At 35.9% G+C, this 23,983-nt stretch overlaps 1 protein-coding gene across 2 annotated transcripts in view; it reads right to left on the bottom strand.

Annotated features, from left to right (window-relative positions):
- LOC109050159 (WD repeat-containing protein 37) overlaps positions 1–23,983 on the bottom strand; it is a 38,565-nt gene that overhangs the window by 5,897 nt on the left and 8,685 nt on the right. For both annotated transcript variants that reach the window (XM_042714066.1, XM_042714067.1), the window contains 7 exons: positions 23,590–23,654; positions 17,839–17,974; positions 15,502–15,573; positions 15,368–15,412; positions 14,623–14,699; positions 13,539–13,773; positions 13,270–13,411 (listed from right to left, as the gene is read on the bottom strand). In XM_042714066.1, the coding sequence (XP_042570000.1) occupies positions 13,270–13,411; positions 13,539–13,773; positions 14,623–14,699; positions 15,368–15,412; positions 15,502–15,573; positions 17,839–17,974; positions 23,590–23,654 (772 nt within the window). The remainder of the gene's footprint in view (positions 1–13,269; positions 13,412–13,538; positions 13,774–14,622; positions 14,700–15,367; positions 15,413–15,501; positions 15,574–17,838; positions 17,975–23,589; positions 23,655–23,983) is intronic.

The following is a 23,983-nucleotide window of genomic DNA, read 5'->3' as shown; positions in this document are numbered from 1 at the left end:
TGGTTGTCAGTCCTGTATTTGAGTCCTTAATACGGTTACGTTCACACAAAGAACGGTTATTTTCAGGACTTTATCCCGCGCTTAGTGAACAGAACAGGACTGGACAACTAGTTGTCTGTCACGTCATACATTGCAAGAGATCTGCTCTGCTGCGCAAACGCGCGTCTACCGTGTACTGCATGTTTTCATGTGTGGTTTCAGTAACTTACAGTTACGGAGAAATTAGCTGTGTTTGATCTGAAAGTTTTAGATCCCATCAGTTTTCCACCGGAGCCGCTACTGTCAGTTTTGTGTTCTGGGTGCAACTCGAATGCTCCACTCTCCACCCAAATATAAATGCTGCTGTCGGTTAATGAACATTTGACAGATGAACTTGCGGCTCAACTGGACTCTTGTCATGTCAGAAAGTGATTAGACTAAGTTTTGTGGACGTCGCCATCTTTGATATTACTTTGGTCACTGTTGCTATGGTTACTGGTAAGGAAAACAGGCTTGACTCCCGTTGCACGTTCATACAGACAGTATTTTCGAGATGCTTCTGTAAGCTGCTGTGTGAATTTCGAGACTCACACCTTTAAGTAAACGCGGTTGTCAATCCCAAAAACTGACAGTGTGAACGTAGCCTTATTCTTTTCAGTACCCAACAGTACAGGAAGCAGATCATGTGAATTCTAAAGTCTGCATTCTCATAAGTAGCCTCTGTTTTATCACCAACAAATATTTATGCATGACTCATGATCATCAGTGTCACTTCTAAAGGCTGATTCACACTGCACCAACCGACGGCAATAGACACATTTGTTGAGTTTCAGTGTTACACTTGTGGCATCTGTTGCTGTCTACAGTGGCAATGTAGGCCTGCTGAACATTGTTGGGCAGGTAGTATACAGTCTCAGTCTCTGTATAGTATACAGTCTGATGTATATTGCCCAAAAAATGGCATGCTCTGGCAGAACTCACCGGTTCCAATCTTACTGCTTTGCTTCTACAAAACTTTAGGAATTCAAGGGGGACAGGTTTGGACTATATTGGGCGACTTCGGGGCCGTTTACACGAAAACATTTTCAGCCAAAAACTTTTTATGCGTTTTGCCTGTTCGTTTACACGACAACGGCGTTTTAGGGACTCGTGTAAACACCCAATACGGGAATCTTTGAAAACGGTGACGTTTTTGAAAACGCCACGTAATCGTTTCCGTGTAAAACACCCAATACACAGGAATCTTTGAAAACGGTGACGTCATGCACTTGCGTAGTATGTGTTAGGTATGTAGACATACGCAGTATGTGTCAATTTTAAAGGCAAGTGTGAACAAACATACACAACAATGGTGGAGTATATGGTACTGTTGTTGCTGCCCAAGGGTTTGCTAACACTTCTTCAGCAAAGTGTGGATTTACTTCACCAATATTACAACCAACAGCAGACACGCATCATATACAACATATAATCGTCACTTCCCTACAAGTACTGTTTACTAACAAGGTGACAGTGCCAACTACTGGCCTGGCATACGTAATACAGTGTTTTTGGCCGTTTTCACGGATATGTATAAATGTGAATCATTTTGAAAACGTTGTTGTGTATACGTGAAACTTTTTAAAAGCGCAAGGGAAAACCTTTTCCATTTTTGACTACATCGTTGTCATGTAAACGTAGCCTCAGATGCATTTACACTAAAAACATTCCAAAATGTACCCAAATCACTTCACCAGGTAGCTCCATACCTCAATTATATTATTCTATTCTATTCATTATCAATACCAATCCCACCAATCCAAATCTATGTTCCTAAATGTACCCAAAACACTGCACATTTTTTCATTGCTGCTTAATCAAAGACACCTGTTTCAACTCGTCAGCTCATCATTAGAGACTCAAAGACCTGAAATGTGCAGTGTCGGGGGATCCAGAAACATGTTTGGGAACCACTCAACCAACCAGAGACGAATCAATGACACTTACATATTTAAATATATGTCAGTGCATGTTTCTTTCAGTTAAAACAGCCCAGACATGTCTTAAGTCTTGTCTGTGAAACCAGGGGCTAAACTTTTGGACACATGATGAAGCCTAGCCTATTTGAAAGTCAGTGGCTCAGCAGAAATCTCAGAGCACAAGTCCTAGCTTGCAGTCACCTTAAGTGGCCAATTCCTGGCCAGAATAAGCTGCACTGTGGACCAGACTTTATGCTGATGTGATGTGATTCTGTGTTGAGGCTTGCATTGCTACTGGAATTGAATCTTCCCAACAAATTATATTGTTGTGAAATTAAACTCATCTTTCCCTGGTTGGAAGGACCACCCTTTGCTCCTGTACAGGGCATGAGAACACCAATAGCTGAGGCAAAATGAGGCAGAGAGAGTGTGTGTGTGATCTGAGACAGTCTGGGTGAACAGCAGGAATGTCAGCAACCCTCAGGGTCACAGCGCACATTTAACTGCTCCACTCAGCACACACACTTCCATTTAATGGACCTTAATATTTCTAATCTATCACGTCATTCCCTGCTGACATTTCTCTCCTCTTTGTATTCCCTTTTCCCGGGAGAGTGTGGGAGAGAAAAATGAAAAGAAAAAAAAAGGCTGAAGTGGTGCTCTGCTTGCCTCTAGCCGTGCTAATTTGAATTGACATGATATTAAGGTTTAATTAGGGGCTAAATTTTGCTGCATTAAAGATTTGGAGTTGGGTTTGGCTGTATTTAACATCTTTGCTCGGCTCGCTCCGGCAAAGTTCACATCCAAAGTGAAGCGTGGAAACGCTTTCTGACATCGTGGGTTGCCACCGGAAAGCAAGGGTGGGGGCGATAATAGATTAAAAGCTTGATTAAAATCCTATTACAACTCAAATTATATTTTGGGAATGTTCCGTCTCTCCTGGGACCACTGACAAGCAAGATCAAGACTCACTAGAGGAAGAGTTGCATGTGCATTTACTAGCGATCCAGTGCTGGAGTATGAGCTCTTTAAAACAATGGATAAAGTACTTGCATGTGGTTAAAGCTCTTGCTGATGCTGGGAAATGTATCGAAGATGGTTTGAGATGTTTGAAATTCATAGCTGTGAATTTTAATTACGCAACATACATTTAAAGGTGCCATAGAATGCAAAAATCACTTTTATAAGGTGTTTGAACACAGTTGTGTGGCTGCAGTGTGTGAAAACAACCAGCCCATAATGGTAAAATCCACCCACTCGTTGTTTTATAATCCCAATAAATCATAAACAGTCTCTCCACACGAGCAGATCCAGATTTCTCACTAATATGACGTCATAATCGGGGAAAGTCCCGCCCATTTGTGATGCTCCCTGCCCTGTTAGCATATACATAGCCCTGACTGAGAAGCTGCGGTCCGCCATTACTGTTTTCTTGCTGTAGCTGCTGGAGATACAATGTCAGCACCAAAGTGCCATTAAAATTGTCGTGTGTTGGGATGGACCAACGAACATAGGAGTCTCCATAGACCGCTGAAGACACGGTGGTTACATTTAATTTTCAAAGGAAATGTCCCAGAAAAAAAAATGGAAAAGTCCTATACGTTTGTGCTACATAACAAAATTTATTTAATGTAACTCTGGTATGATTCACATAGCTAACACTGGAATTGTAAGGTGAAAAATACCACATCCGAAAACATAAGAGATGGGTTTGGAAAAACGTAAGAGTGAACTGCTACCACTGTCTCCCGCCTGTTCACTGCTGGAAAGCGGGAGCTTGGCTAAAAACGTATAGAGTGGAACTGAACTATTAAGTGTCTTGATCACAACTACACTAAAAACCCCTAACCAGACTCATTTATCAGTTCACTTATTGCAGGTTCCGTCCTCATGCAGTAAACTTGCATCAAGTGTCTTGATCACAGGTTCATAAAAAAGTCCTTACTAGCCTTTTGGCCTCCAGCCTGAATCTTTAACCGCCAGACTGAGTCTGAGTAACAGGAGTAGGTGGGCTTGTCATCCAGAATTTGCATGATGCCCCAAAGGAGACACCAGCTGTGATAGTACTTCAGTGAGAAACCCATTCTGACACATTCCCCAAGACAGCAGGTGTGTCTCCCTCTGTCTGTGTGAAATCGAGCACACTGGCGATACTCTCCTAAGCATCCTGACAGACAGATAGCAGTTCTGACAGGAAATGCCCTGCAGATCAAAGACGAATGAGGCAGCGAACACCACGGGCCCTTGTGTACAGCGACACTCCTGTCATGTTTCATTTGTACTGCGCCACTCATTAGCATCTGCACCATCATTAGACGATTAGGAGGTGACATTCCAGGCCCTTTTGTGTGCCAACAGGAACAAATTCACACTTTTCAATACATTTTCCAATTCAAGTCAAGTATCAAGTATCAAATCATAAGGCGAAGTCCAAGTCAAGTTCTCTTTTGGTCCCAAATACAAAAAAACAGGTTTTTCATTGACTTGGTTGATCCAGTTTTTAGCCAATAATCACCAGATTTGTATGGCATGGGCCTTATCGGCATGCAATTCAAAACAAGATGGAATAGATTTCATGTGCATATCTAGATGTATAGACTCCGTTAAAAACTCCTACATCATCCAAAAACATAAATTATGTCATTAATGACTCACCCTCATGTCGTTCCAAACCCGTAAGACCTCCGTCATCTTCGGAACACAGTTTAAGATATTTTAGATTTAGTCCGAGAGCTTTCTGTCCCCCATTGAAAATGTATGTACGGTATACTGTCCACGTCCAGAAAGGTAATAAAAACATCATCAAAGTAGTCCATGTGACATCAGAGGGTCCGTTGGAATTTATATAAGCATCGAAAATACATTTTGTTCCAAAAATAACAAAAATTACGACTTTATTGACTTTTTTGATCTCTTCCGGGTCTGTTGTGAACGCGACTGCTGTGACTGTTGGGCCTTACGGCATGCAATTCGACGCTGCTGACGTGTTTTCTTTGTTATTGGGCGCACCAGAGAACACGTCAGCAGCGTCGTACGTCAACAGTCATTCAACGCAGTCTCGTTCACAACAGACCCGGAAGAAGAGAAGAAAAAGCGGAATAAAGTCGTAATTTTTGTTATTTTTGGAACAAAATGTATTTTCGATGCTTCAATAAATTCTAACGGACCCTCTGATGTCACATGGACTACTTTGATGATGTTTTTATGACCTTTCTGGACATCGACAGTATACCGTACATACATTCTCAATGGAGGAACAGAAAGCTCTCGGACTAAATCTAAAATATCTTAAACTGTGTTCCAAAGATGAACGGAGGTCTTACGGGTTTGGAACGACATGAGGGTGAGTCATTAATGACATAATTTTGATTTTTGCCTGAACTAACCCTTTAACGACCACTGAGAACATTTATCATAAGCGCTGCCTGGGCAGGGCAAGGAACATCATCAAGGATGCCTCTCACCCTAGCCATGGACTTTTCACTCTCCTTCCATCTGGCACGCGTTACAGCCTACGCTCTCACACTAGTAGGCTCAGGAAGAGCTTCTTCCCCGAGGCTGTGACACTTCTGAACTCCACACTACCAATCTAACCTGCACCCGCTTTCTTACTGCACTGGTCACAGTACTTTACATACATGTATTTGCACTACTCATATTTTGCACAGACTACACATTGTTCAATTCAACATTATTGCACTACTGATTACCTTGCATAGAATACATTGTTTAACAATACTATTGCAGACTCATCCAACTGTATTTATTACCACTGTTCTTACGTTGCTGCTGTTCATAATGTACATATAATCCCTTCATTGCATTCCTATTTATATTCTATACATACTCTGTTTAATACTGTATATAGCAACTCCACTGTACATTCTGTAAATCATAGCTTCATTTACTCTGCACTTATATGTATATAAAACACTATATTCTTGCACTTCTGGTTAGATGCTAACTGCATTTCATTAGCTCTGTACTCGTACTCTGCATAATGACAATAAAGTTGAATCTAATCTAATCTAATCTAATATTCAGTTGTACGACACTAGACTCAAGTTTACATCTCTGGTCACACTTCAGTGTCCATAAGCACCAGGATTCACTAGCTGGCTCTAAGGCCCTGTCCACACGGAGACGCATTTAGCTGTATACGCATACATTTTGTATCGTATAGGCATTTTGTCCACACGGATCCAGCGTTTTGGGAGAGTGTAACCAATGTTTTTTTAAACTGGGTCCCAGAGTGGAGCCGCCCTTGCGTTTTCGAGTGGACAGCGAATCCATATATTTTCTGAAACGATGATGTCATCAGCCCACGTCTCACCTCTAGTCAAACACAGCTACGCCACGTAACAGCAACAAAACATGAACAAACACTGAACGATTGTCTTTTTATCAACTACCATTAACACTGATTAATAAATGTATTGTTCCATGTTTGTTTGTGTACCGCGTGCAAGGTTTAAACGCATATTCCAAGTCTTCTTATCCCTTTTTAGTGTATCTCTGTGGCAGAATTACAGCGACACATACTGGTCTGACATGTAGACTACATAGTTTTGTGTCGGTTTGTGGTTTCGTGTGGACGCAGATATTTCTTGAGACAAGGGGGAAAAAAAGATTGGATAGGGAAAGCTCTGGCTTTGTGTGGACGTAGCCTAAAAGTGCCACTCTTTAAAGTTTTCAACACTTGTGCTGCTAAAAGCAGAAAAACAGTGGGCCAAGGCTTGAATGTTTCATCTACGAGTCCATATGTTGTAATGCTGCGCTCATGGTGTGTCCCGATGCTCTGGGTTAGTGAAGTAAGACAGGCATATGTCAGCTGTACAGCACAACTGAGCTAAACTTTACTCACTATTAGAAACTGTACAGCAGTTTAAAGGGATACTCCACCACAAAAATGAAAATTTTGTCATTAATCACTTACCCCCATGTCGTTCAAAACCCTTAAAAGCTCCGTTCATCTTCAGAACTCAATTTAAGATATTTTGGATAAAAACCTGGAGGCTTGAGAATGTCCTGTTGCTTCATTTAACCCAGATTGCACGTCTGATGGCAGATGGAGTATTCTGACGACGACTTTCATACCTTTTATGGACCTTGACACTGTTATTTACTTGGCAGTCTATGGGACAGTCACAGGCCTCCAGGTTTTCATCCAAAATATGTTACGAAGACGAACAAAGCTTTTACGGGTTTAGAACGACATGGGGGTAAGTGATTAATAACAAAAATTTGCATTTTGGGGTGGAGTATCCCTTTAAGAGCCTCAATCTGCATAAAACAGACATATATCTTGTTCTTACATAATCTAAGAGTAAATCATCTGTAAGGATTGTCCACAAAAGACCATTCAGATGTATTCCACTGGATTGGTGGTTTAAATCTAGCTACAGTGCTGTGGAAGAAGTATGTACACCCCATGAAAACTATAGGTATTTATCCACCATAATAAAACATGCCGATAGTGGATTAGAAATTTACTGAAGGGTTCGTTCACCTAAAAATGAAAATTCTGTCATCATTATCTCACCCTCATTTTTTGAATTTTTTTCATCCTCAAAACACAAATTAAGACATTTTAATGAAACCTGACAGATTTGAGTCCCTCCACACATTCCATTCACACAAAACTTTGACACTTCAAAAAGTTCATAAAGACATTATTCAAGTAATCAAATATGAGTCACTTTTATTCAAATATAAACATGACGTGCAAGGTTTGTTTCTGCGCATCATGCAAGCAATGCATTTTGAGATCTTTCTGTTTACCATATTTAATGTGATCTATGTTTGTACTTTGATCAATGTTGAATATAAGCCTAAATTAAATGTCACCATCATATAAAGTAATCATGCATCTTTAGAAAACTAAGATTCATGCACTTTTTGAATAGTCAAAGTTTTGGGTGCATCAACTTGAGTGGACAGACAGAAATCCCCCAGGTTTTATTAAAATAACTTCAATTGTGTTTATAACATGAATTAAAGTCTCATGGGTTTGGAATGACATGAGGATCAGTAAATGATGACAGAATTTTTGGTGAAACACTGTGAAAAAAAAGTATAATAAAAGAATAAATGAAAGATTATTGAAGTATGTTTTTAGTCTTTCCAGTTTCAAAATTTCAGTCAATGTTTTACTTGCTGTTTCTTTGTGATTATTAGTGAAATGTATTGATTTCTGCATGTAAAATACATTTTTCAGTCTATCCCTTTAATAGACAGAGAATAGTCAAAAGACAGCATACATTTTTAGTGATTTGTAGAGCTTAAACAGAAATGCCCATTTCTTATCTGGAAAATGTTAATGAAGCAAAAATGTTCTGCATTTACCATTACATCAAATTTCCATTGTTATTTGTTACATTTTATCACACTGACCCATTAATACTATCACATCAAGTTTCCAGCTTTATCAAAATGCCTACATATGTTGAAAATGGACCAAATGTTTCACAGGGTGTACTTACATTTTCAGGGACATCCTCGACAGAAAATATGGTTAAAAAACAACTAAATTTTACATTTAAAAAACACAAAAAATTGTATTTTAGAGTTGCATTGCTAAGTATTTTTTATTTAAATTTTATTAATTTTTTTAGGGCTTATTATACAGCTGTGTGGAGATGGATTTTGGACCAATGAGATTCCACTATGGGCGGAATATGACACTATATAACAGAAATAAGAAGAAACCAAGTGACTTATACAGTACAGGTCAAAAGTTTGGAAACATTACTATTTTTAATGTTTTTGAAGGAAGTCTCTTCTGCTCATCAAGCCTGCATTTATTGGATCAAAAATACAGAAAAAAACTAATATTGGCCGGAATAGTTTTCTATTTGAATATACTTTAAAAAAATAATTTATTCCTGTGATGCAAAGCTGAATTTTCAGCATCATTAAATACATGTAAACATCCAGTCTATCACAATCATTTAGAAATCATTCAATATTCTGATTTATTATGAGTGTTGGAAACAGTTCTGCTGTCTAATATAGTACAGGTCAAAGTTTATTAAAAAAAAAAAAAAAAAATCTAATAATATAAATAATATATTTTCTTTACTATCACTTTTTATCAATTTAAACACATCCTTGCTGAATAAAAGTATTGATTTTATTTAAAAAAAAAAAGAAAGAAAAAAAATACTGACCCCAAATTACTGACCAGTAGATAGTCTTACAAAATATTTATATTTTTAAAAACATAGCTTCTTTTTTTCTTTTTTTTTTTTACTTTTTATTCATCAAGTATCCTAAAAAAGTATCACATTTCTGAAAAATAATTAAGCAGCAGAACTGTTTTCAAAAATAATGATCATCAATATTAGAATGAAAAGGACATGTAATAATGATTCCTAAAAAGCTTTGCATCACAGAAATAATATAATTTAAAGTATAATAATTTAAAAACAATTATTTTAAATGTAATAATACAATATTACATTTTTTTCTGTATTTCAAATAAATGCAGGTGAGCAGCAGAAGAGACTTCTTTCAAAAACATTAAAAATAGTAATGTTTCCAAACTTTTGACCTGTACTGTATGTGTGTGTAGTCATGTGGAGCAAAATAAGGAAAGTGAGGTGAACAGGAAATCGGAGGGATAGGAAGTCTGGGTTGTGAGTTTGTGTGTGTGAGAGAGAGAGGGGTAGTCTAGTATGACTCCTGTATGCACGGACCCACAGACACGCTCAGCATGAATGAATAAAAAATCCAGCCTGTGTGAAGGTGTGTAAGTGTGTGTGTCTGGTCTTTAGGAGGTCCTCAGCTCCTGCCAGGAGCGCTGCAGAGCTCATTCATCTTACGCTCCCAGTGCAGCAGAGCACTCACTCCCACTGACAGCACAACACCCTCTCTCTGTCTCTCATGCGTGACTCAATCAACCCACACACACACACTGCACTGTACGCCACTCATTACACCCAACAGCCCACACACACCCATCTGCATGCAGAAATGCTTATACAAGCTGCTATTTCCTGTCCAACTTCTCATTCATTAAGCCTTTCGGCACATTTCGAAATCAAACTTTCCATGTCAGGTGTTACATAGTCTGAAGAAAATGTTGTTTGCCCATGCAGAACTCACCGCCACCATGCAGGGGTGTTAATTGGTTGCTAAGGTGTTCAGAATGCTGAAGTATGATATTCTGGAATTATAGCGGGATATTTATTTTTTCCCAGATACAATTTTATTTTTTCCAAATTTAATTAAAAAAATTTCTGGATTCAGCTATAATTAAATTTTTATAATCGAGAAGGATGTCTGATCAATTGAATTCAAAACCTTTAACAATGTAATCATTTATATTATTGAACGCCTCTTGGGTTTGTAATAACATGAGGGTGAGTGTTTTCATTTTCAAATTTTCATTTTAGATAAACCTTACTTTTATTAACTACATACTTTTTTGTATAACTACACAAAATATTTTTTTTTTATAGTTGGAAATAAAGATTATTGGGGTATGTTCTACCTCAATGTGTTGCATAGTGTTTCTTTGTGAAATTTAATAATGTCAGAGTGAAAATTGTTTCTATTTCTGCTTCTATTAAAATGAAGGGTTTATTTTTTATTTTTTCACAAATTTTGTGTTGACTGTTTCAGTGTTTCTGGATTTTCTGTTTTATGAATTCATACAGTTTTATGGTGGTCTTCTGAAATGCAAATCAAACAATTCCTTTCATTTGTCAAAGTGCTGCACAACAAAGGTTCACTGTTGAATTAAAATAAAGTGTGATATCCTTACATACTTTAATAAACTGTAATATTACTCATGTTATTATTACTTTGAGAAGTACATTACAATATGATATATTTCTGTAATAATTTCTCTAAATTAAACCACACATAGACAAGACTGTGCTGTCCATTCATACAGAGACATGCAGACTTCATATTTAAAGAACAGTCTAAATAGCATCCAGATTTTGCCAAAACATTTTGCATTATACAGTAAATTCCTTTTATTTTCCATTTTATGATTACGCAATTGCGGCTAGATTTTCAGCTTTGTGTAAATCATAAGGCCCTAGATTTTTTTTTTTTCATTTCATCACTTGCAAGACAAAAGTTACAAAGATTTGGGGCATAATTCATGTCTGAAGTACTAAATGTTGGAATGATAAAGATGCAACTAAAGCTGAATATTTTCCTAAAGCAACTTTTTCAGACATTTCTACACTTTGCCACTCGAATGAGAAAAAAAACCTGTGAAAATCTGCAACACAGGTGTCTGTGCTGAGTTTTGCTCAGGGCTCAGTGACGAGTGAATTCAGCGGCTCAACACAATTAGCTTTGTCTCATCAACTCTGCACCTCATAACCTGACAGCACTGAAATCAGGCGGATGCTCCACTCACACACAAGTTCTTCACGTATACAAGTCTACGGAAAAGTGTGTTTGCGTTATGATTTTTTGGTGTTTAATTGTCAGGTAACACCAATTTAACCGCTCACGTATTATATCACGCATGTAAAATAAAACAGTAAAAAGTCAAAAAAATTCAGTTGAAAAAAATGTGTATGTGTGTATCTATAAAGGTAAATCAAATTAAAATAAGCAATAACTAGCAAGTAAAACTTTCATACTGTAAATACTGCAATAGTTTTTGTTTAGATCATTTGAGTTTTTTTAAAATGTATTCATAAAAATACATATTTTTGATGGATATATTTATTTTAAGATTTAAAAAAAAAAAGTCTACATCTGCAACAAAACTAAAACAATAATACAACAATGATGAAGACAGAGTAAAAATCAATCAATAAAAACAATGATGAAGACAGAGTAAAAATCAATCAATCAATCTCTTTCTCAGCAAAAAGGAAAACAATGTTTAGGAATAATGTATTTGTTCTAATAAAACAATCCCTGGGAGCTAAAAAAAAAAATGTAATAAAACCACCTCTCTTTAATATTATGTAATAATAAAAGTTGATTGTTTCGTTGGTGTTTTAACACTGTGCCAGCAGCCTTGGAGATTTGCATGGCGAGTAATGAGAGGAAATACTATAAAAGAGCAATTAAAAAAAAAAAAAAAAAAAGGTTTTTAAACAATTTTATGAAGTATACTTTCAGATAAAACCTCTAAAATGGACTAGAAATTTGTTTGTGGATTAATATTATTTCCTAATTTCCTAATAATCCTACATCATTGCTTAAATATGACTGCTTTGAGTAATTAATGAACTGAAAGAGTTGTGTGCGTCTGTGTCAGTCTGAATGAGAGTGAAGGACAGTAATGGACTTTACACAGAGGCGCTGGCAGTGGGAAGCGGCTAATCTCATTACGCTGATTGTCTATTTGAGAGCATTACGCTGGGATCTGACGGAATTATACATGTTGGGCTTGAACATAATGAGCGGCGTGTAATCCCTGGTAATCAAAGACTGCAGCGCCTCCTCGTTCCTGCTTTAACCAGCAATAACCAGCACGCAACTGATTTCACACGCCACCAAAACGCAGCTCACACTGCAGCTGGTGACACGAATTACAGCGAGAGGAACTGCTCTGGGAAAACCCGAGACAGAAGGCTGGAAATAAACGATACAAAGCGAGACAGCGAAGGGTTCACTTTAACTTGGCTTGAAGAAATGTATGTGAATGAAATTAAAGCGAGGTGAGAAATAAGTGTCTGCGGAGCCGTTTGTGTTTTTGCTGTCAGTGCACTGCCATCTTGTGGTCAGAGTGAATAAAAAACAAAACAGACACTTCAAGCCATTTCAGAAATGAGTTCAATTAATGTCATTCATCAACTAAAACAATGTCTAAAATGTATACTTTTAAATATTTGGCTTAATTTTTTTTTTGTGTGTTCCAAGGAAGAAAGTTGCCATATCTTCAAATTAGCAATAATAACTCCGAGTACCTTAGCAACCACATAGCAACACTGTAACATCCACCCACAAAATCATAGTATCATCAACATTTGTTACTTTTTCTTATAATTAATTAACAAAAAATAAACTGAAAATATGTTAAGTGTCGCTTTCAAAAACACATGCTACAGCCTCTCACTAAAACACTGCCAGGCACAAAACTGTCTTATATTCATGCTTTGTTGATGCAATGTCAAAAATGTCTTGCCACACCGAGTTCTGCCGTTGCAATAATAAAGTATTTTGGCTTCCTAGAAAAATGTTAGTAAGCTGCTAGCACTGATAGTCACTGATCTTGACTTAAGAAGAGCTTTTGTATCACTTTAATTTCATTTTTACTCTCATTTGGCGCTTGGCGAGTGTTCATTTTGTATCACATTTTATGTATACAGTGAAATGTCTGGCATGTAAGAATCGAGATCATGTGACTTACTCAGTGTGGCCCTGGAAGACATTCACTGAGTGGATGGAGGGATCTCTGAAGTCCCACAGGCGGAAGGTGGTGTCCCTGGATGAGGTGACCACCAGACGCTGGGTGGGATGAGTACAGCAGTGGGTCAGCTCTTGATCGTGACCTGCAAACACACACACACACACACACGTAAAACAGAGCTATGAGCCCATAAAAACCCTGGCAAAGGAAACCAAGAAAGCCACAAAAGCAACCCGTGTATTAGTGGAGAAGAGCGGTGGCAGGTTTACCGGTGAGCGCGTGCACCAGCTCAGAGGTTTCTACATCATAGAGGTTGGCAGCTCTATCCCAGGATGCAGTGACCACCTGCTTTCCTCCCACCAGCCAATCAGCTGCTATCACCACCCCCTGGTGGCTCTTCAAGGTCGTGGTGGGCACACGGATAGTGGGGCATTCACTGGGCCCATCTGCCTCCCCGTCGGCCTCGTCTTTATCAGAGAAGTCCACGTCATCGTCCAGCGAGGCCTGATTCACAGAAGACAAAAAAACAAAGAGTCATGAAATGAAGGTATGTCAAGCTAATTCAGACTTTGAAATAACATATTAATAAATAATATAAGAACTAATATATCAAAATATGCGTTTACAGCCATTTACTGAAAATTGTAATGCTACACTATGTAATGTAACTTGAAAAAGTGACATTTCTCATTTCATTGTAGTCTAACTTGTACTAAAATTACTAAAACTGAAGAAAGAATTGTACTACTATAAAACTATACTACCATATATACAACAAAGACATTACACACACACACACACATATATATAAAACTACTAAAAGAGATGCAAAACAAAATTACTAAAACCTAAAATTAAAAGGAAAATGGAAAAATATACTAAAACTTCAACTTAAGACTATCACAATGTATTTGCTTAAAGTATTATTTAAGTATTTTTTGCACTCATTAATAACATTTTGTTATTTATTTATTTTTTTAATCAAAAAGAGTTACATCATGTAGCTTTAAGTACACAAAAATGGGAATGCAATGGGGAAAAAAGACAGATATTGGCAATTCTTGAACAAATTCATTCATTTTACTTCTGTAATGTGGCATTCTTACAAGTATAACAGAATATTCAGTGTAAGGAACAAATGTAGTGTGTCTTTCAAATAGCATGAACTAAAAAATTCAAAACAAATAAACAATAAAGAATTAAAAAAACATTTTTACTTTTCTCACAGCATTCATGTTGACTTTTTGCATTAGCAAGACACCTGGATGAGAGACAATACATCGGAGGAGCATCATTACATAAAAAGGACACAGAAAAATGAAAGTGTGAGTGTGTGTGTGTTTTCACACTCACGCTGGTGTCTGCTGGGGGCTGGGGAAGCGGCAGCTGTACCATGTAACGCCAGATGTGTGCCGTCTGGTCCCCGGACGCTGTCAGCAAAACAAACACAGATGGAGCATTATATGAAAAAAGGACAGTCATCTATCAAATCACATTTAAAAGCATCTGACAGGTGGGGGAGAGATACAAATACAGACATGAAAAAAAGTTTATTTTTTTAGTCTTATGGAAAAATAAATATTAAAAGGCAATATAGCCGTCAGCCACGGGATAAATGAAACCTCATTAACAGATTCACAGTAAGAGGAGTGACTCCTGCATCAGCAAATGCTCACATACAAGCAGACTTTAATGTGTAATAACAGGTTATAACCACTGGGCGGAGCCATCATGTGTCAGCAACATGTTAATTAAAAGAAAATTACTCTATTTGCTTTCATAATAAACATCCCTGATTAAAAGGTGTATGATTAATTGATGTATAATATTTTCAAAATTAGTGATTCACCGAAACCAAAGGAAAGGTTTTCATTTAGCTGAAAACCGAAGCTAAATATTAATAGTATTCAATGATCAATTGGATGGTAGGTGCAATACAAGTAATGTTTAGTGAACTGTTGTTCCCTTATCAGCTGAAAACAGCAAAGACTAAAAGATCACGGTTCATCAAAATGAAGATCCATTAAAAGTGGGAAATCTACATTGTAATTGTTTGACGTGGAAGTGTGTGAGACCCACTGAACGTGTTGTTGTATACCTGTAAGTGCCATCTGCTCTGTGGGGTGGAACTTAATGGAGTTGACTGCAAGACAACAAAATAAGAAAGCATGTCAAATCTGAAGATACCAATCACAAAACTAACACTAGAGTTACAGGCGCAAATCTTCATACCTGATCCGGCGTGACCAGCATATTTAAGCAGGCACTTTCCAGTCTCGATACTCCACAGCATGGAGCAGTGATCTAAAGAATGAAGAATGATAGAATGACTTCTGAAAATTCAGCTTTGCAATCACGGGAACAAAAGGCACTTTAAAATCTATTCAAATACAAAATTGTTGCAATAAAATATTTTACGTTACTGTTTTCACAAATAAATGCAGCCTTGCTAAGCATAAAATGTGCAACTTTTTATTAAAAAAAAAAAAAATAAAACACAAAAATACAAAAATGTCAAAAAAAAAAAAAAAAAAAAAAACGGTCATAAAATATTATATATAAATTTAACTTTGTCAGCTTTCACTGACATACATTTTAAAAACAACATTTTAACTACCAAAAATTCATTCATTTTCAAGATTTTAACTCTTTAAATGTCAGTCTGTTTACATAATGCAGGGGTTAAAGCAAAAAAAAACTAAAAATCCTGAGCCTGAACATTTTTCCAGGGCTTGAGGGTTGCGGGGGCGGACACATACACAGAGTTATTTGGCAAACAAAAAAAGAAAATGATTTTCCTTGAAACTAATTAGTAACGCATCTGCCATTGCCATTAGCCCTTGACAGGCTCCGACTACAGATTATGGAGGGATATTTGAAACTGCAATAACAAGAAAGGTTACAACAACAAAAACATTAAAATGGTCCAAGAACTGGTAACTTAGGGTTCGTAGAGATACTGCAAAATAAAATTCCAGGACTTTCAAGGACTTGCACTACTTTTTTGGTTTTCAAGGACTAAAATCAGATCTCACTTATTATTCGATGTTGTTATAATCTTTCAAATTCTAATAAATAAACTAATAAATAAAAAGCAGCACAAACAAAGAACAGCAAAAAAAAAAAATGCAATGACTGTGGCAACTTTAACATTTGAAAGGATACTATGGCAAAGTTATCGCTTTCCTTATTCAAACTGACTTATTTTCATGAATATATGATTGACCTGAAGAATGAAAGCTATGTCATACACTTGGAACATTATGAGCTTTATCACACTCATAGACACTAAGTGTGACAAAACACTTAGCTCACAAGGTGAGACAAAATGCAGATACTTGGTTCACTAGAACGAGACAATGTTGTGATACTTTAAGAAATTTTCAAATGACAAAATATTCCTTTTCATCACAAAAAGTAAAACAATGCATTTGTATTTTGAAGTGTTTTAACTAATCTAGTGCTTAACTAATGATTATTTTGACAAGTGAGTAATCTGATATATTTTTTAGTAATACAAATAGAACTAAGTGGAAAAGCAGGCTTTAATATGACTGTATTTATATATAAAGCAACGATGAGGCAATAATAATTGCAAATAAAGTATCGCAACCAAGTACTTGGTGTTAATAAACAACACTTAAATACACAATATAATATGCCTATATTATAACAAATACCTGCAGGGGCGCCAACGTTTGGCGTGACGTTTCATACGTTTAAATCCATTTTTAATATTTGGCCACATGCAAAGTCAGAAACATTTATGTTGAAATCGAGATGTACAATAAATCTTATTTTTAGAAATATGTTGATGTATTCTCCTGTGTTGGCATAGGTCTGAATGATTGATGTTACAAATCAAGTGAGTTTTCCCAGATGATCATTAATTAAGCAACCCAAACTTACCGCATATGCAGAGGAAGAGTTTAGCCCCTTTCACACATATAGATATATAAGAGCAAAAACTTCTGATTAGCTAGTAATGTTAGTTTGGTTGAGAATGAAAGCTGTGTTCCTCTTATACACACATACAATCATAATTCTGATCTGATACAGTACACCCACACAATTATAATTACATAATTTAAAATCAATATGCCTTTTTTTCCAGCAGAAGCAGAAAATTTGAGTATTTGCTCCATAGGCTAAAACTAAAAAAATTACAAAATCAGAAGAAAAGCCAAAAAAAAAAAAAAATACAAAAAATTAATAATAATAATAATAATAATAATAATTAAAAATAGTACAAAGTCTGAAGCTTTGCCAAAAGAATTTTGAAAGCCAAAGAATGCATGATCTTTTGCTTATATGGCACTGGGATTATTCATTATTTTTTAATGGGTTTAAATTGAGACATCTTTGTTATTCAGGTCCTAGTGTAGATTTTTTTCTTTTTTGACCTAGTGTAAAACAGATTTATGAAAAGGAAATAAGTGTGATAGTAAGACTAATAAAAATACACTATTTTTGACTATTTATGCTGTTTGGATTAATCAGGACAGGCCAAAAAACTCTTAATTTAATCAAAATGAATGGGTGAGGTAAGTGTGGCTGCGGCAGATTTACCGGCTGAAGCTGTGCCTAGAACCAGCGGCTGAACCCGAGTCACGGCCAGGTCCCATATCCCATCCCGGTGTCCCACATACTCCTTGACCAGCTGACACACTGCACGAGATGTGGTGGCTTTGAAACTGGACACAATCTGAGGAACGGACAGGAGAGTGAGCACTGGGTCAGAGGTTCACACACAGATCTAACTACAGAGCGACAGTAAGCAGCGCAGAAGCATGGGGAATCAATACTCAAACCATACATGACTGTACCACCTTCACTTAGGACACACGTCATGTGGTTACACTGCTGGATTGTATGAGCACACTGCATTCAGTCATACAGTCTCTAAAACAAGATCAAGGTCTACGGAAGGAAAGCGTAGTCAATACTTCTGAAATGAGAACACCCTAACAAACAAAAATAAGCAAGTGAACAAGAGCAGAATTCAAATGCTATTAAAATATATAGAAGCAGACTAAACATGACTAAATTCATGACTGATTCACTAAAAAAAGGGCAAAATAATTTGTAAATTATATATATAAAAAAAGTGCATGTAAATAATTCTGGAAAATGAAAGAAGCTTAGCTGAGAGAGCAAGGTGGCCAATGGCTGTTATGGTGTATACAGTACACTAGATATATAATACAATACAATGGCAGTATATTGCACATTCAAAAAAAGTGCACATTATTTATTTTAAAATCTCTAATAACAGAAAATGTGATTACAGAATGGATCTGTGTAACACAAAAATGCTCCTGGTGAACTCTTGCATGTTAGAACTAAGTTAGAACTGATTTAAGGTAATAATGTAATATGTTTGAGAAAGAAGTCTCTCCTGCTCACCCAGACTGCATTTCTATGATCAAAAACACAGTACAAACAGCAGGCTAATATTTAATATATCTTATTAATATGCATATGCAATTCAGTGATATTTGAATCTTCAGAAATCATTTAAACTATGCTCATTTGATGCTCAAGAAAAATTCCTAATTATCAATGTTGAAAATAGTTGTGCTGCTTAGTATTTTTGTGGAAAGTCATGCATTTGTTCAGGATTCTCTGATAAATAGAATTATCAAAAGAACAGTATTTATTTGAAATAAAGTAATATTTTATTTAATAAGGATGCATTAAATTGATTAAATAAATACAAAAGATTTGCATTTAAAAATATATAGAATAAGAGTAGTGTATATCAATGCATCACTAAATTAAACTTGCAGATGATTTGGCATTAAGATATTTTAACAGGTTCAGTTTGTGACGTAAAATAAAGACAAAAATGCCCCCTCTGAAAAACATCAGATAGTTTGTTTTTACAATTTACGGTTGCACAACTGTAAATCGTCAAATATCTGATTTGGTAAGCGATAAAAATACTGTACAGTAATCTTTACTTGCTACCATGACAGCAACAAAATTGACATATTTAATACAAAAAAAATGCTGTAATATTTAAGGATGCACAATATATAAGTGACCATTTTATGTCTTATTTTTATAATGTGAAGCATGACAAATTCTAAAACTTCGAAAGAACTTAAAAACCTAAAATTAACTTAAAATTCTGAATCGCATTTTAAACAGTAATTTATACAGTATAGAGTAGTATAGTAAAGCATAAAATAAAATCATGAAAATTGGTATCGGCCATCATTTCTATATCTGTGCATCCCTAGTAGTATCTACAAAAGGCAATGCTCAGAATGAAGAAGTATTGAGGTACATTGTCCAAACTTTAACAAATGTTTTGACATCACAGGAAGCAAATGACTTCTATAAAGCAATGGACTGAGGAAGGTGTGCAAGCATGTCGATATGCAGTCTAACTTCTACTAAGCACTGCTGAGCCTGAAATTCCACTGGAGGTAAGAGCAAACACAGCAAGCACAATGAGCCCTCATCTCAGCACTGTGAAAATGCTCTGTAATATTAGAAAACTACATTATTTACTAACTGACCGAGCTCCTCACTTACTGTAGAGTTCAATAAAACAATTCCAAAGACAATTCCTTGAACTCTCATCCTTCAAAGTTACATTGCACAAAATCCACAAGTTTTCACTCACAACTACATATGTAGCCTAATACATACAATCACAATATTATGATGATTAAAAAATAAATAAATCATACCACTGAATGAACTTCCAGTGTCTGTTGCTGCAAAGTTGAAAATATTCTCTGACTTGACCATTACAATTAAACTATAACCATTACAACATTGCCAAACAGAAAACTTCAATTGAACCGTCCCGATCTTTTTTCTTTAAATGTTTGGGGGCAAAAAAAAAAAATTAAATTAAAAAACATTAAAATTTAAAAAAAAATGAAATTAAACAAATGCATATTCAGCAGTAAAACTAATATTACCAACAGTAATATCTATAAAAGGTTAAAATTAGTGCTGTCAATTGATAAAAAAATAAAAAAATAAAAAAAAACGAATTAATTGTGATTAATCACATATTGATATAGGCACGATTTCATAATGAACCTCCAAATTAATGTAGAAACATGTTTAACGGCATATTTTTACTAAGTCACCTAATATTAATGAAGGCCATGTACAATGATACCAATACTGCTGCTGATGTCTCTATTAAATAATTTTTCCCTCAATTTTAGCCATTCAACATTACAGTATAATTGAAAGCCATTATTTTTAACCTTTCATAGGACCTGAAACATACAACAACTTTTAATTTAAGCAAACTTAAAACAATCTTCACATAAACTATAAATTGTATATGCAAAAACTATAAAGATGAATCTTTGTTAAAGCTACCAAAGTTACTCAGCGAGCAGATCAGTCGAGTGATTTCTCTTTTTCTTTTATTCTTTGATTTCCATCAATAACAGACTTCAGGTTTCACAGCAGCACTGTCTCTTTAAAAAAAGTTGTTGTTGCGTCTCTTCCGTTTCGTTTTCGGCTGTGAAACAATGGCCTGGGCCAGTGTAGACACTTCGTGGACAAACTTATTAGTGCAAAAACAGTTCAAGGCATATGTGCGACCTGCGTGTACGCATGCGCATGAAGATGACTGGCGTGCCCCAAATTGAATAGTCCCGGATTACACAGTTTATTAAATAAAAAATATATAAATAACAACAAACAAAACATTTCTAACATACTATTAATTTATTTAAAACACTAAAAGTATTACGCTTAAAAAAAAAAAAAAAAGATAAACAAGTATGTAATACGTTTGTAATAACAAAATAATAAAAAGAAATATTACTGCTACTTATGATAACTTTATTTTCTTGTTCTTATCCTCGGCCATAGATCTCAGCTCCACGATACAACTGATTCATAAAAGATTCTCATTTATAAAAGATTTTTAGTTTTATTGATTGAATCAAGACAGTCCTAATTTTAAGCAATTAATAACATTTAACATCTGCAATACCAAATAATGAAGTAAGCATAATAAATGAAAGCATAAATCCACTATTTACATCCTAAAAACAAGAGCATTTTCAACACTGACTAAACGAGAAACATCAGCTAATGTGCACTGTAACGAGGGAAAGAGCTGTTGGTGTTTTCTCTTCTGCCATGTCTATGTTTAAAGGGGAGGGATGTATGAGGGATACCACATTACAGAACTACTCAGCAGGGGGATCGACTTTTTAACGTCATGAAGTTCCAATTTAATCACAAACGGAGTTAAGGAAATGTTTTGTTCTCAGTTTGCTAGAATAAAAATTCCACAAAAAGAGCAAAGATTAATTTGCCTCATATTGAGCTGTCTAAGCTCTTCTAAACCAGAATATGGTTATATCATTGTTAGAAAGATTTAGTCAACTGTCCTGGTTCTCTTCCGGCCAGCACATCTGGCCCTGTTCACCATCAACAGATCTGACCATGGCATATATTTTTTGTGCACAAGATTCTTATTAGTTTAGAGTTTGTTAAAATGAAGAACTAGTATGTTCTGTTTAGCCTCTTTCATCATAGAGTTCATCAGAATTGTGAGCTAATTCAAATTTTCATTTGCTCTGGCCAAATGCTTGAATGGGGTAAGATTTGCTGGCAGAAGAAAATCAATGCAAATCAAAGGTTTCCAAGCCAACTGTTAAGAACTTCCAAAAGCGAGTTTTACAAAACGTTGTCTTAACGTCGTTGTTAATGTCGTATAAAGCTGAGTTAGACAGATAAGCACAGATTGATGACTTGTCGTCAAGCAAATCATTATTTGGTTGTGACCCCCATCTGGTGAATAGTTCATGCATTTTGGCACACTGAGGAGTTAATTACCCATGAGTCTCCACCCCATAACTCCCAGTTCCCCACATTGAAGTTGCGAGGTCCACCTACTTTCCCCGGGAAAGAATTTGAGCGCTACATCAGTGAAACCGAGGGGAAAAAAAAGAAAAAATTGCAATCCATGAGGATCAAAAGTTAAAAACACGAGTTCAATTTGAATCAGCACCATCGGACTCTATATTCAAGAGTATACAGGTAAACAGGGGCTTGGGTCCGATAATGGAGAAATGTGGAAAGTTGAGAGAAATTATGAAAGCGTTCTAAATGTCTAACTTTGTTTCTTTGGGTAAGAACACTAAAGATTAGGGGTGTAAACATTTAATATGCTAACTACACAGCAAAATAAATAAATAAATAAGCTGCTGCTGAGCTGCTAATGCTGTAAACAGATACTAGTTAATCATTTTTAGCACTGTATTTAATTTGATTATAATTTTGTAGTAGATCATGAGATGCACTGAAAACCTACAATCTGAGAACATTTCAAGTATTTTGGTACAATCACCCAAATGTAATGAAGTATCAACAATGTGTCAGAGGTGGTGGAATCTGGATTTGGTGAAAACTGAAAAGAAATTAATTTTAAGTAATAAAGGAATGTGTAATAAACTGGGTGTTGCATATACATTGTGAAAATCTGTCACTGTCAGATCAATGCATGAGATATTTTGCATATTTTTACAAAATGTATGATAAATCGGTATTTAACTGCATGAAAAGTGCATGTGAAACTGGAGGTGGTTTGTTTAACTGAACAAACAGAGCAAACACTTCAGAACTATGAAAATGCAACACTGAAACAAAACACAGATGCTTAAATAACCATCTGAAACAGCCTCCTCTAGAGATGTCACAAGTCAATAACAAAACTGAAAAGATACCATTTTACCAGTTATTCAATAGTGTCAATTAAAAAAAAATAAAAATATTCTAAATTGTTTTATTGCAATTCCATGCCATTACAGTACATGCCGTTATTAGAATTCAATTTCTTCCAGAGATAATTTAACCAAAATATGAAAATTCTGTCAACATTTACTCCTCAGTTAATTTCAAACCCATACGACTTTGGTTGATCTCAAACACAAATTAAGATATCAATAAATACTGAGAGATTTCTGTCCCTCCTTTGAAAGCCCAAATTGAGTAATGATGGTGAGTAAAAGATGAATTCTCATTTTGGGTGAACTGGCCCTTTAATAATCGTGAAAACTAAACAAAGGAGTGCCAATAATGGAACTCTTTCGGGTTTAATCATCAGATTGCACTGGTATTTGGTAACATTTTGGTATTGTGACAACCCTAGCTTGTTCATTTCTAAAGCATCTACATATGTTAAGCAGCAAAGTCTGTAAACCAGCTACAAAGAACAGGAGTTTTTTATAGAGTTCTGTTCTGTGAGAAATATTCTGAGCTTGAACAACGGTAACAGCATTTTACTCAGAGCGAAATGTCAGCAATAACCCACAGATGCGATCATACCTTGCTAGTGGAGGCCTTGTATGTCGTCTTCAGCTTCTGGGACAGCTGACTTGTGCTGTGACTAGCTGTGCACAAGAAATGATACGATTATGAGTGAAACATATGATTAAGATCAATTATACATTTCATAGTTAGGTTTAAAGTTTTAAATTTCTTCCACACCAGACCAGATTGGAAATCAATTTTTATGGAGTACTGTCAAGCTGAAACAACAAGGGCCCCATTCTACTGTAAATGTTTGTCTAAGGAGATTATTTGGCGATATGACCTGATGCTCCTGTTTGAAATGGATGTTGCTGATATAGTCAAACCCCTTAATTAGAAGAAAGTTTCCACGAATAGCTTCAAACATCATCATGTCGTGTGAGGACACAGCTTTAGGCACAACGTTATA

The sequence above is a fragment of the Cyprinus carpio genome, chromosome A24, assembly GCF_018340385.1.
Source record: "Cyprinus carpio isolate SPL01 chromosome A24, ASM1834038v1, whole genome shotgun sequence".
NCBI classification, from domain to species: domain Eukaryota; kingdom Metazoa; phylum Chordata; class Actinopteri; order Cypriniformes; family Cyprinidae; genus Cyprinus; species Cyprinus carpio.
Note: the sequence above shows the minus strand (reverse complement) of the source record. Positions and strands in the feature narration are given on the sequence as shown.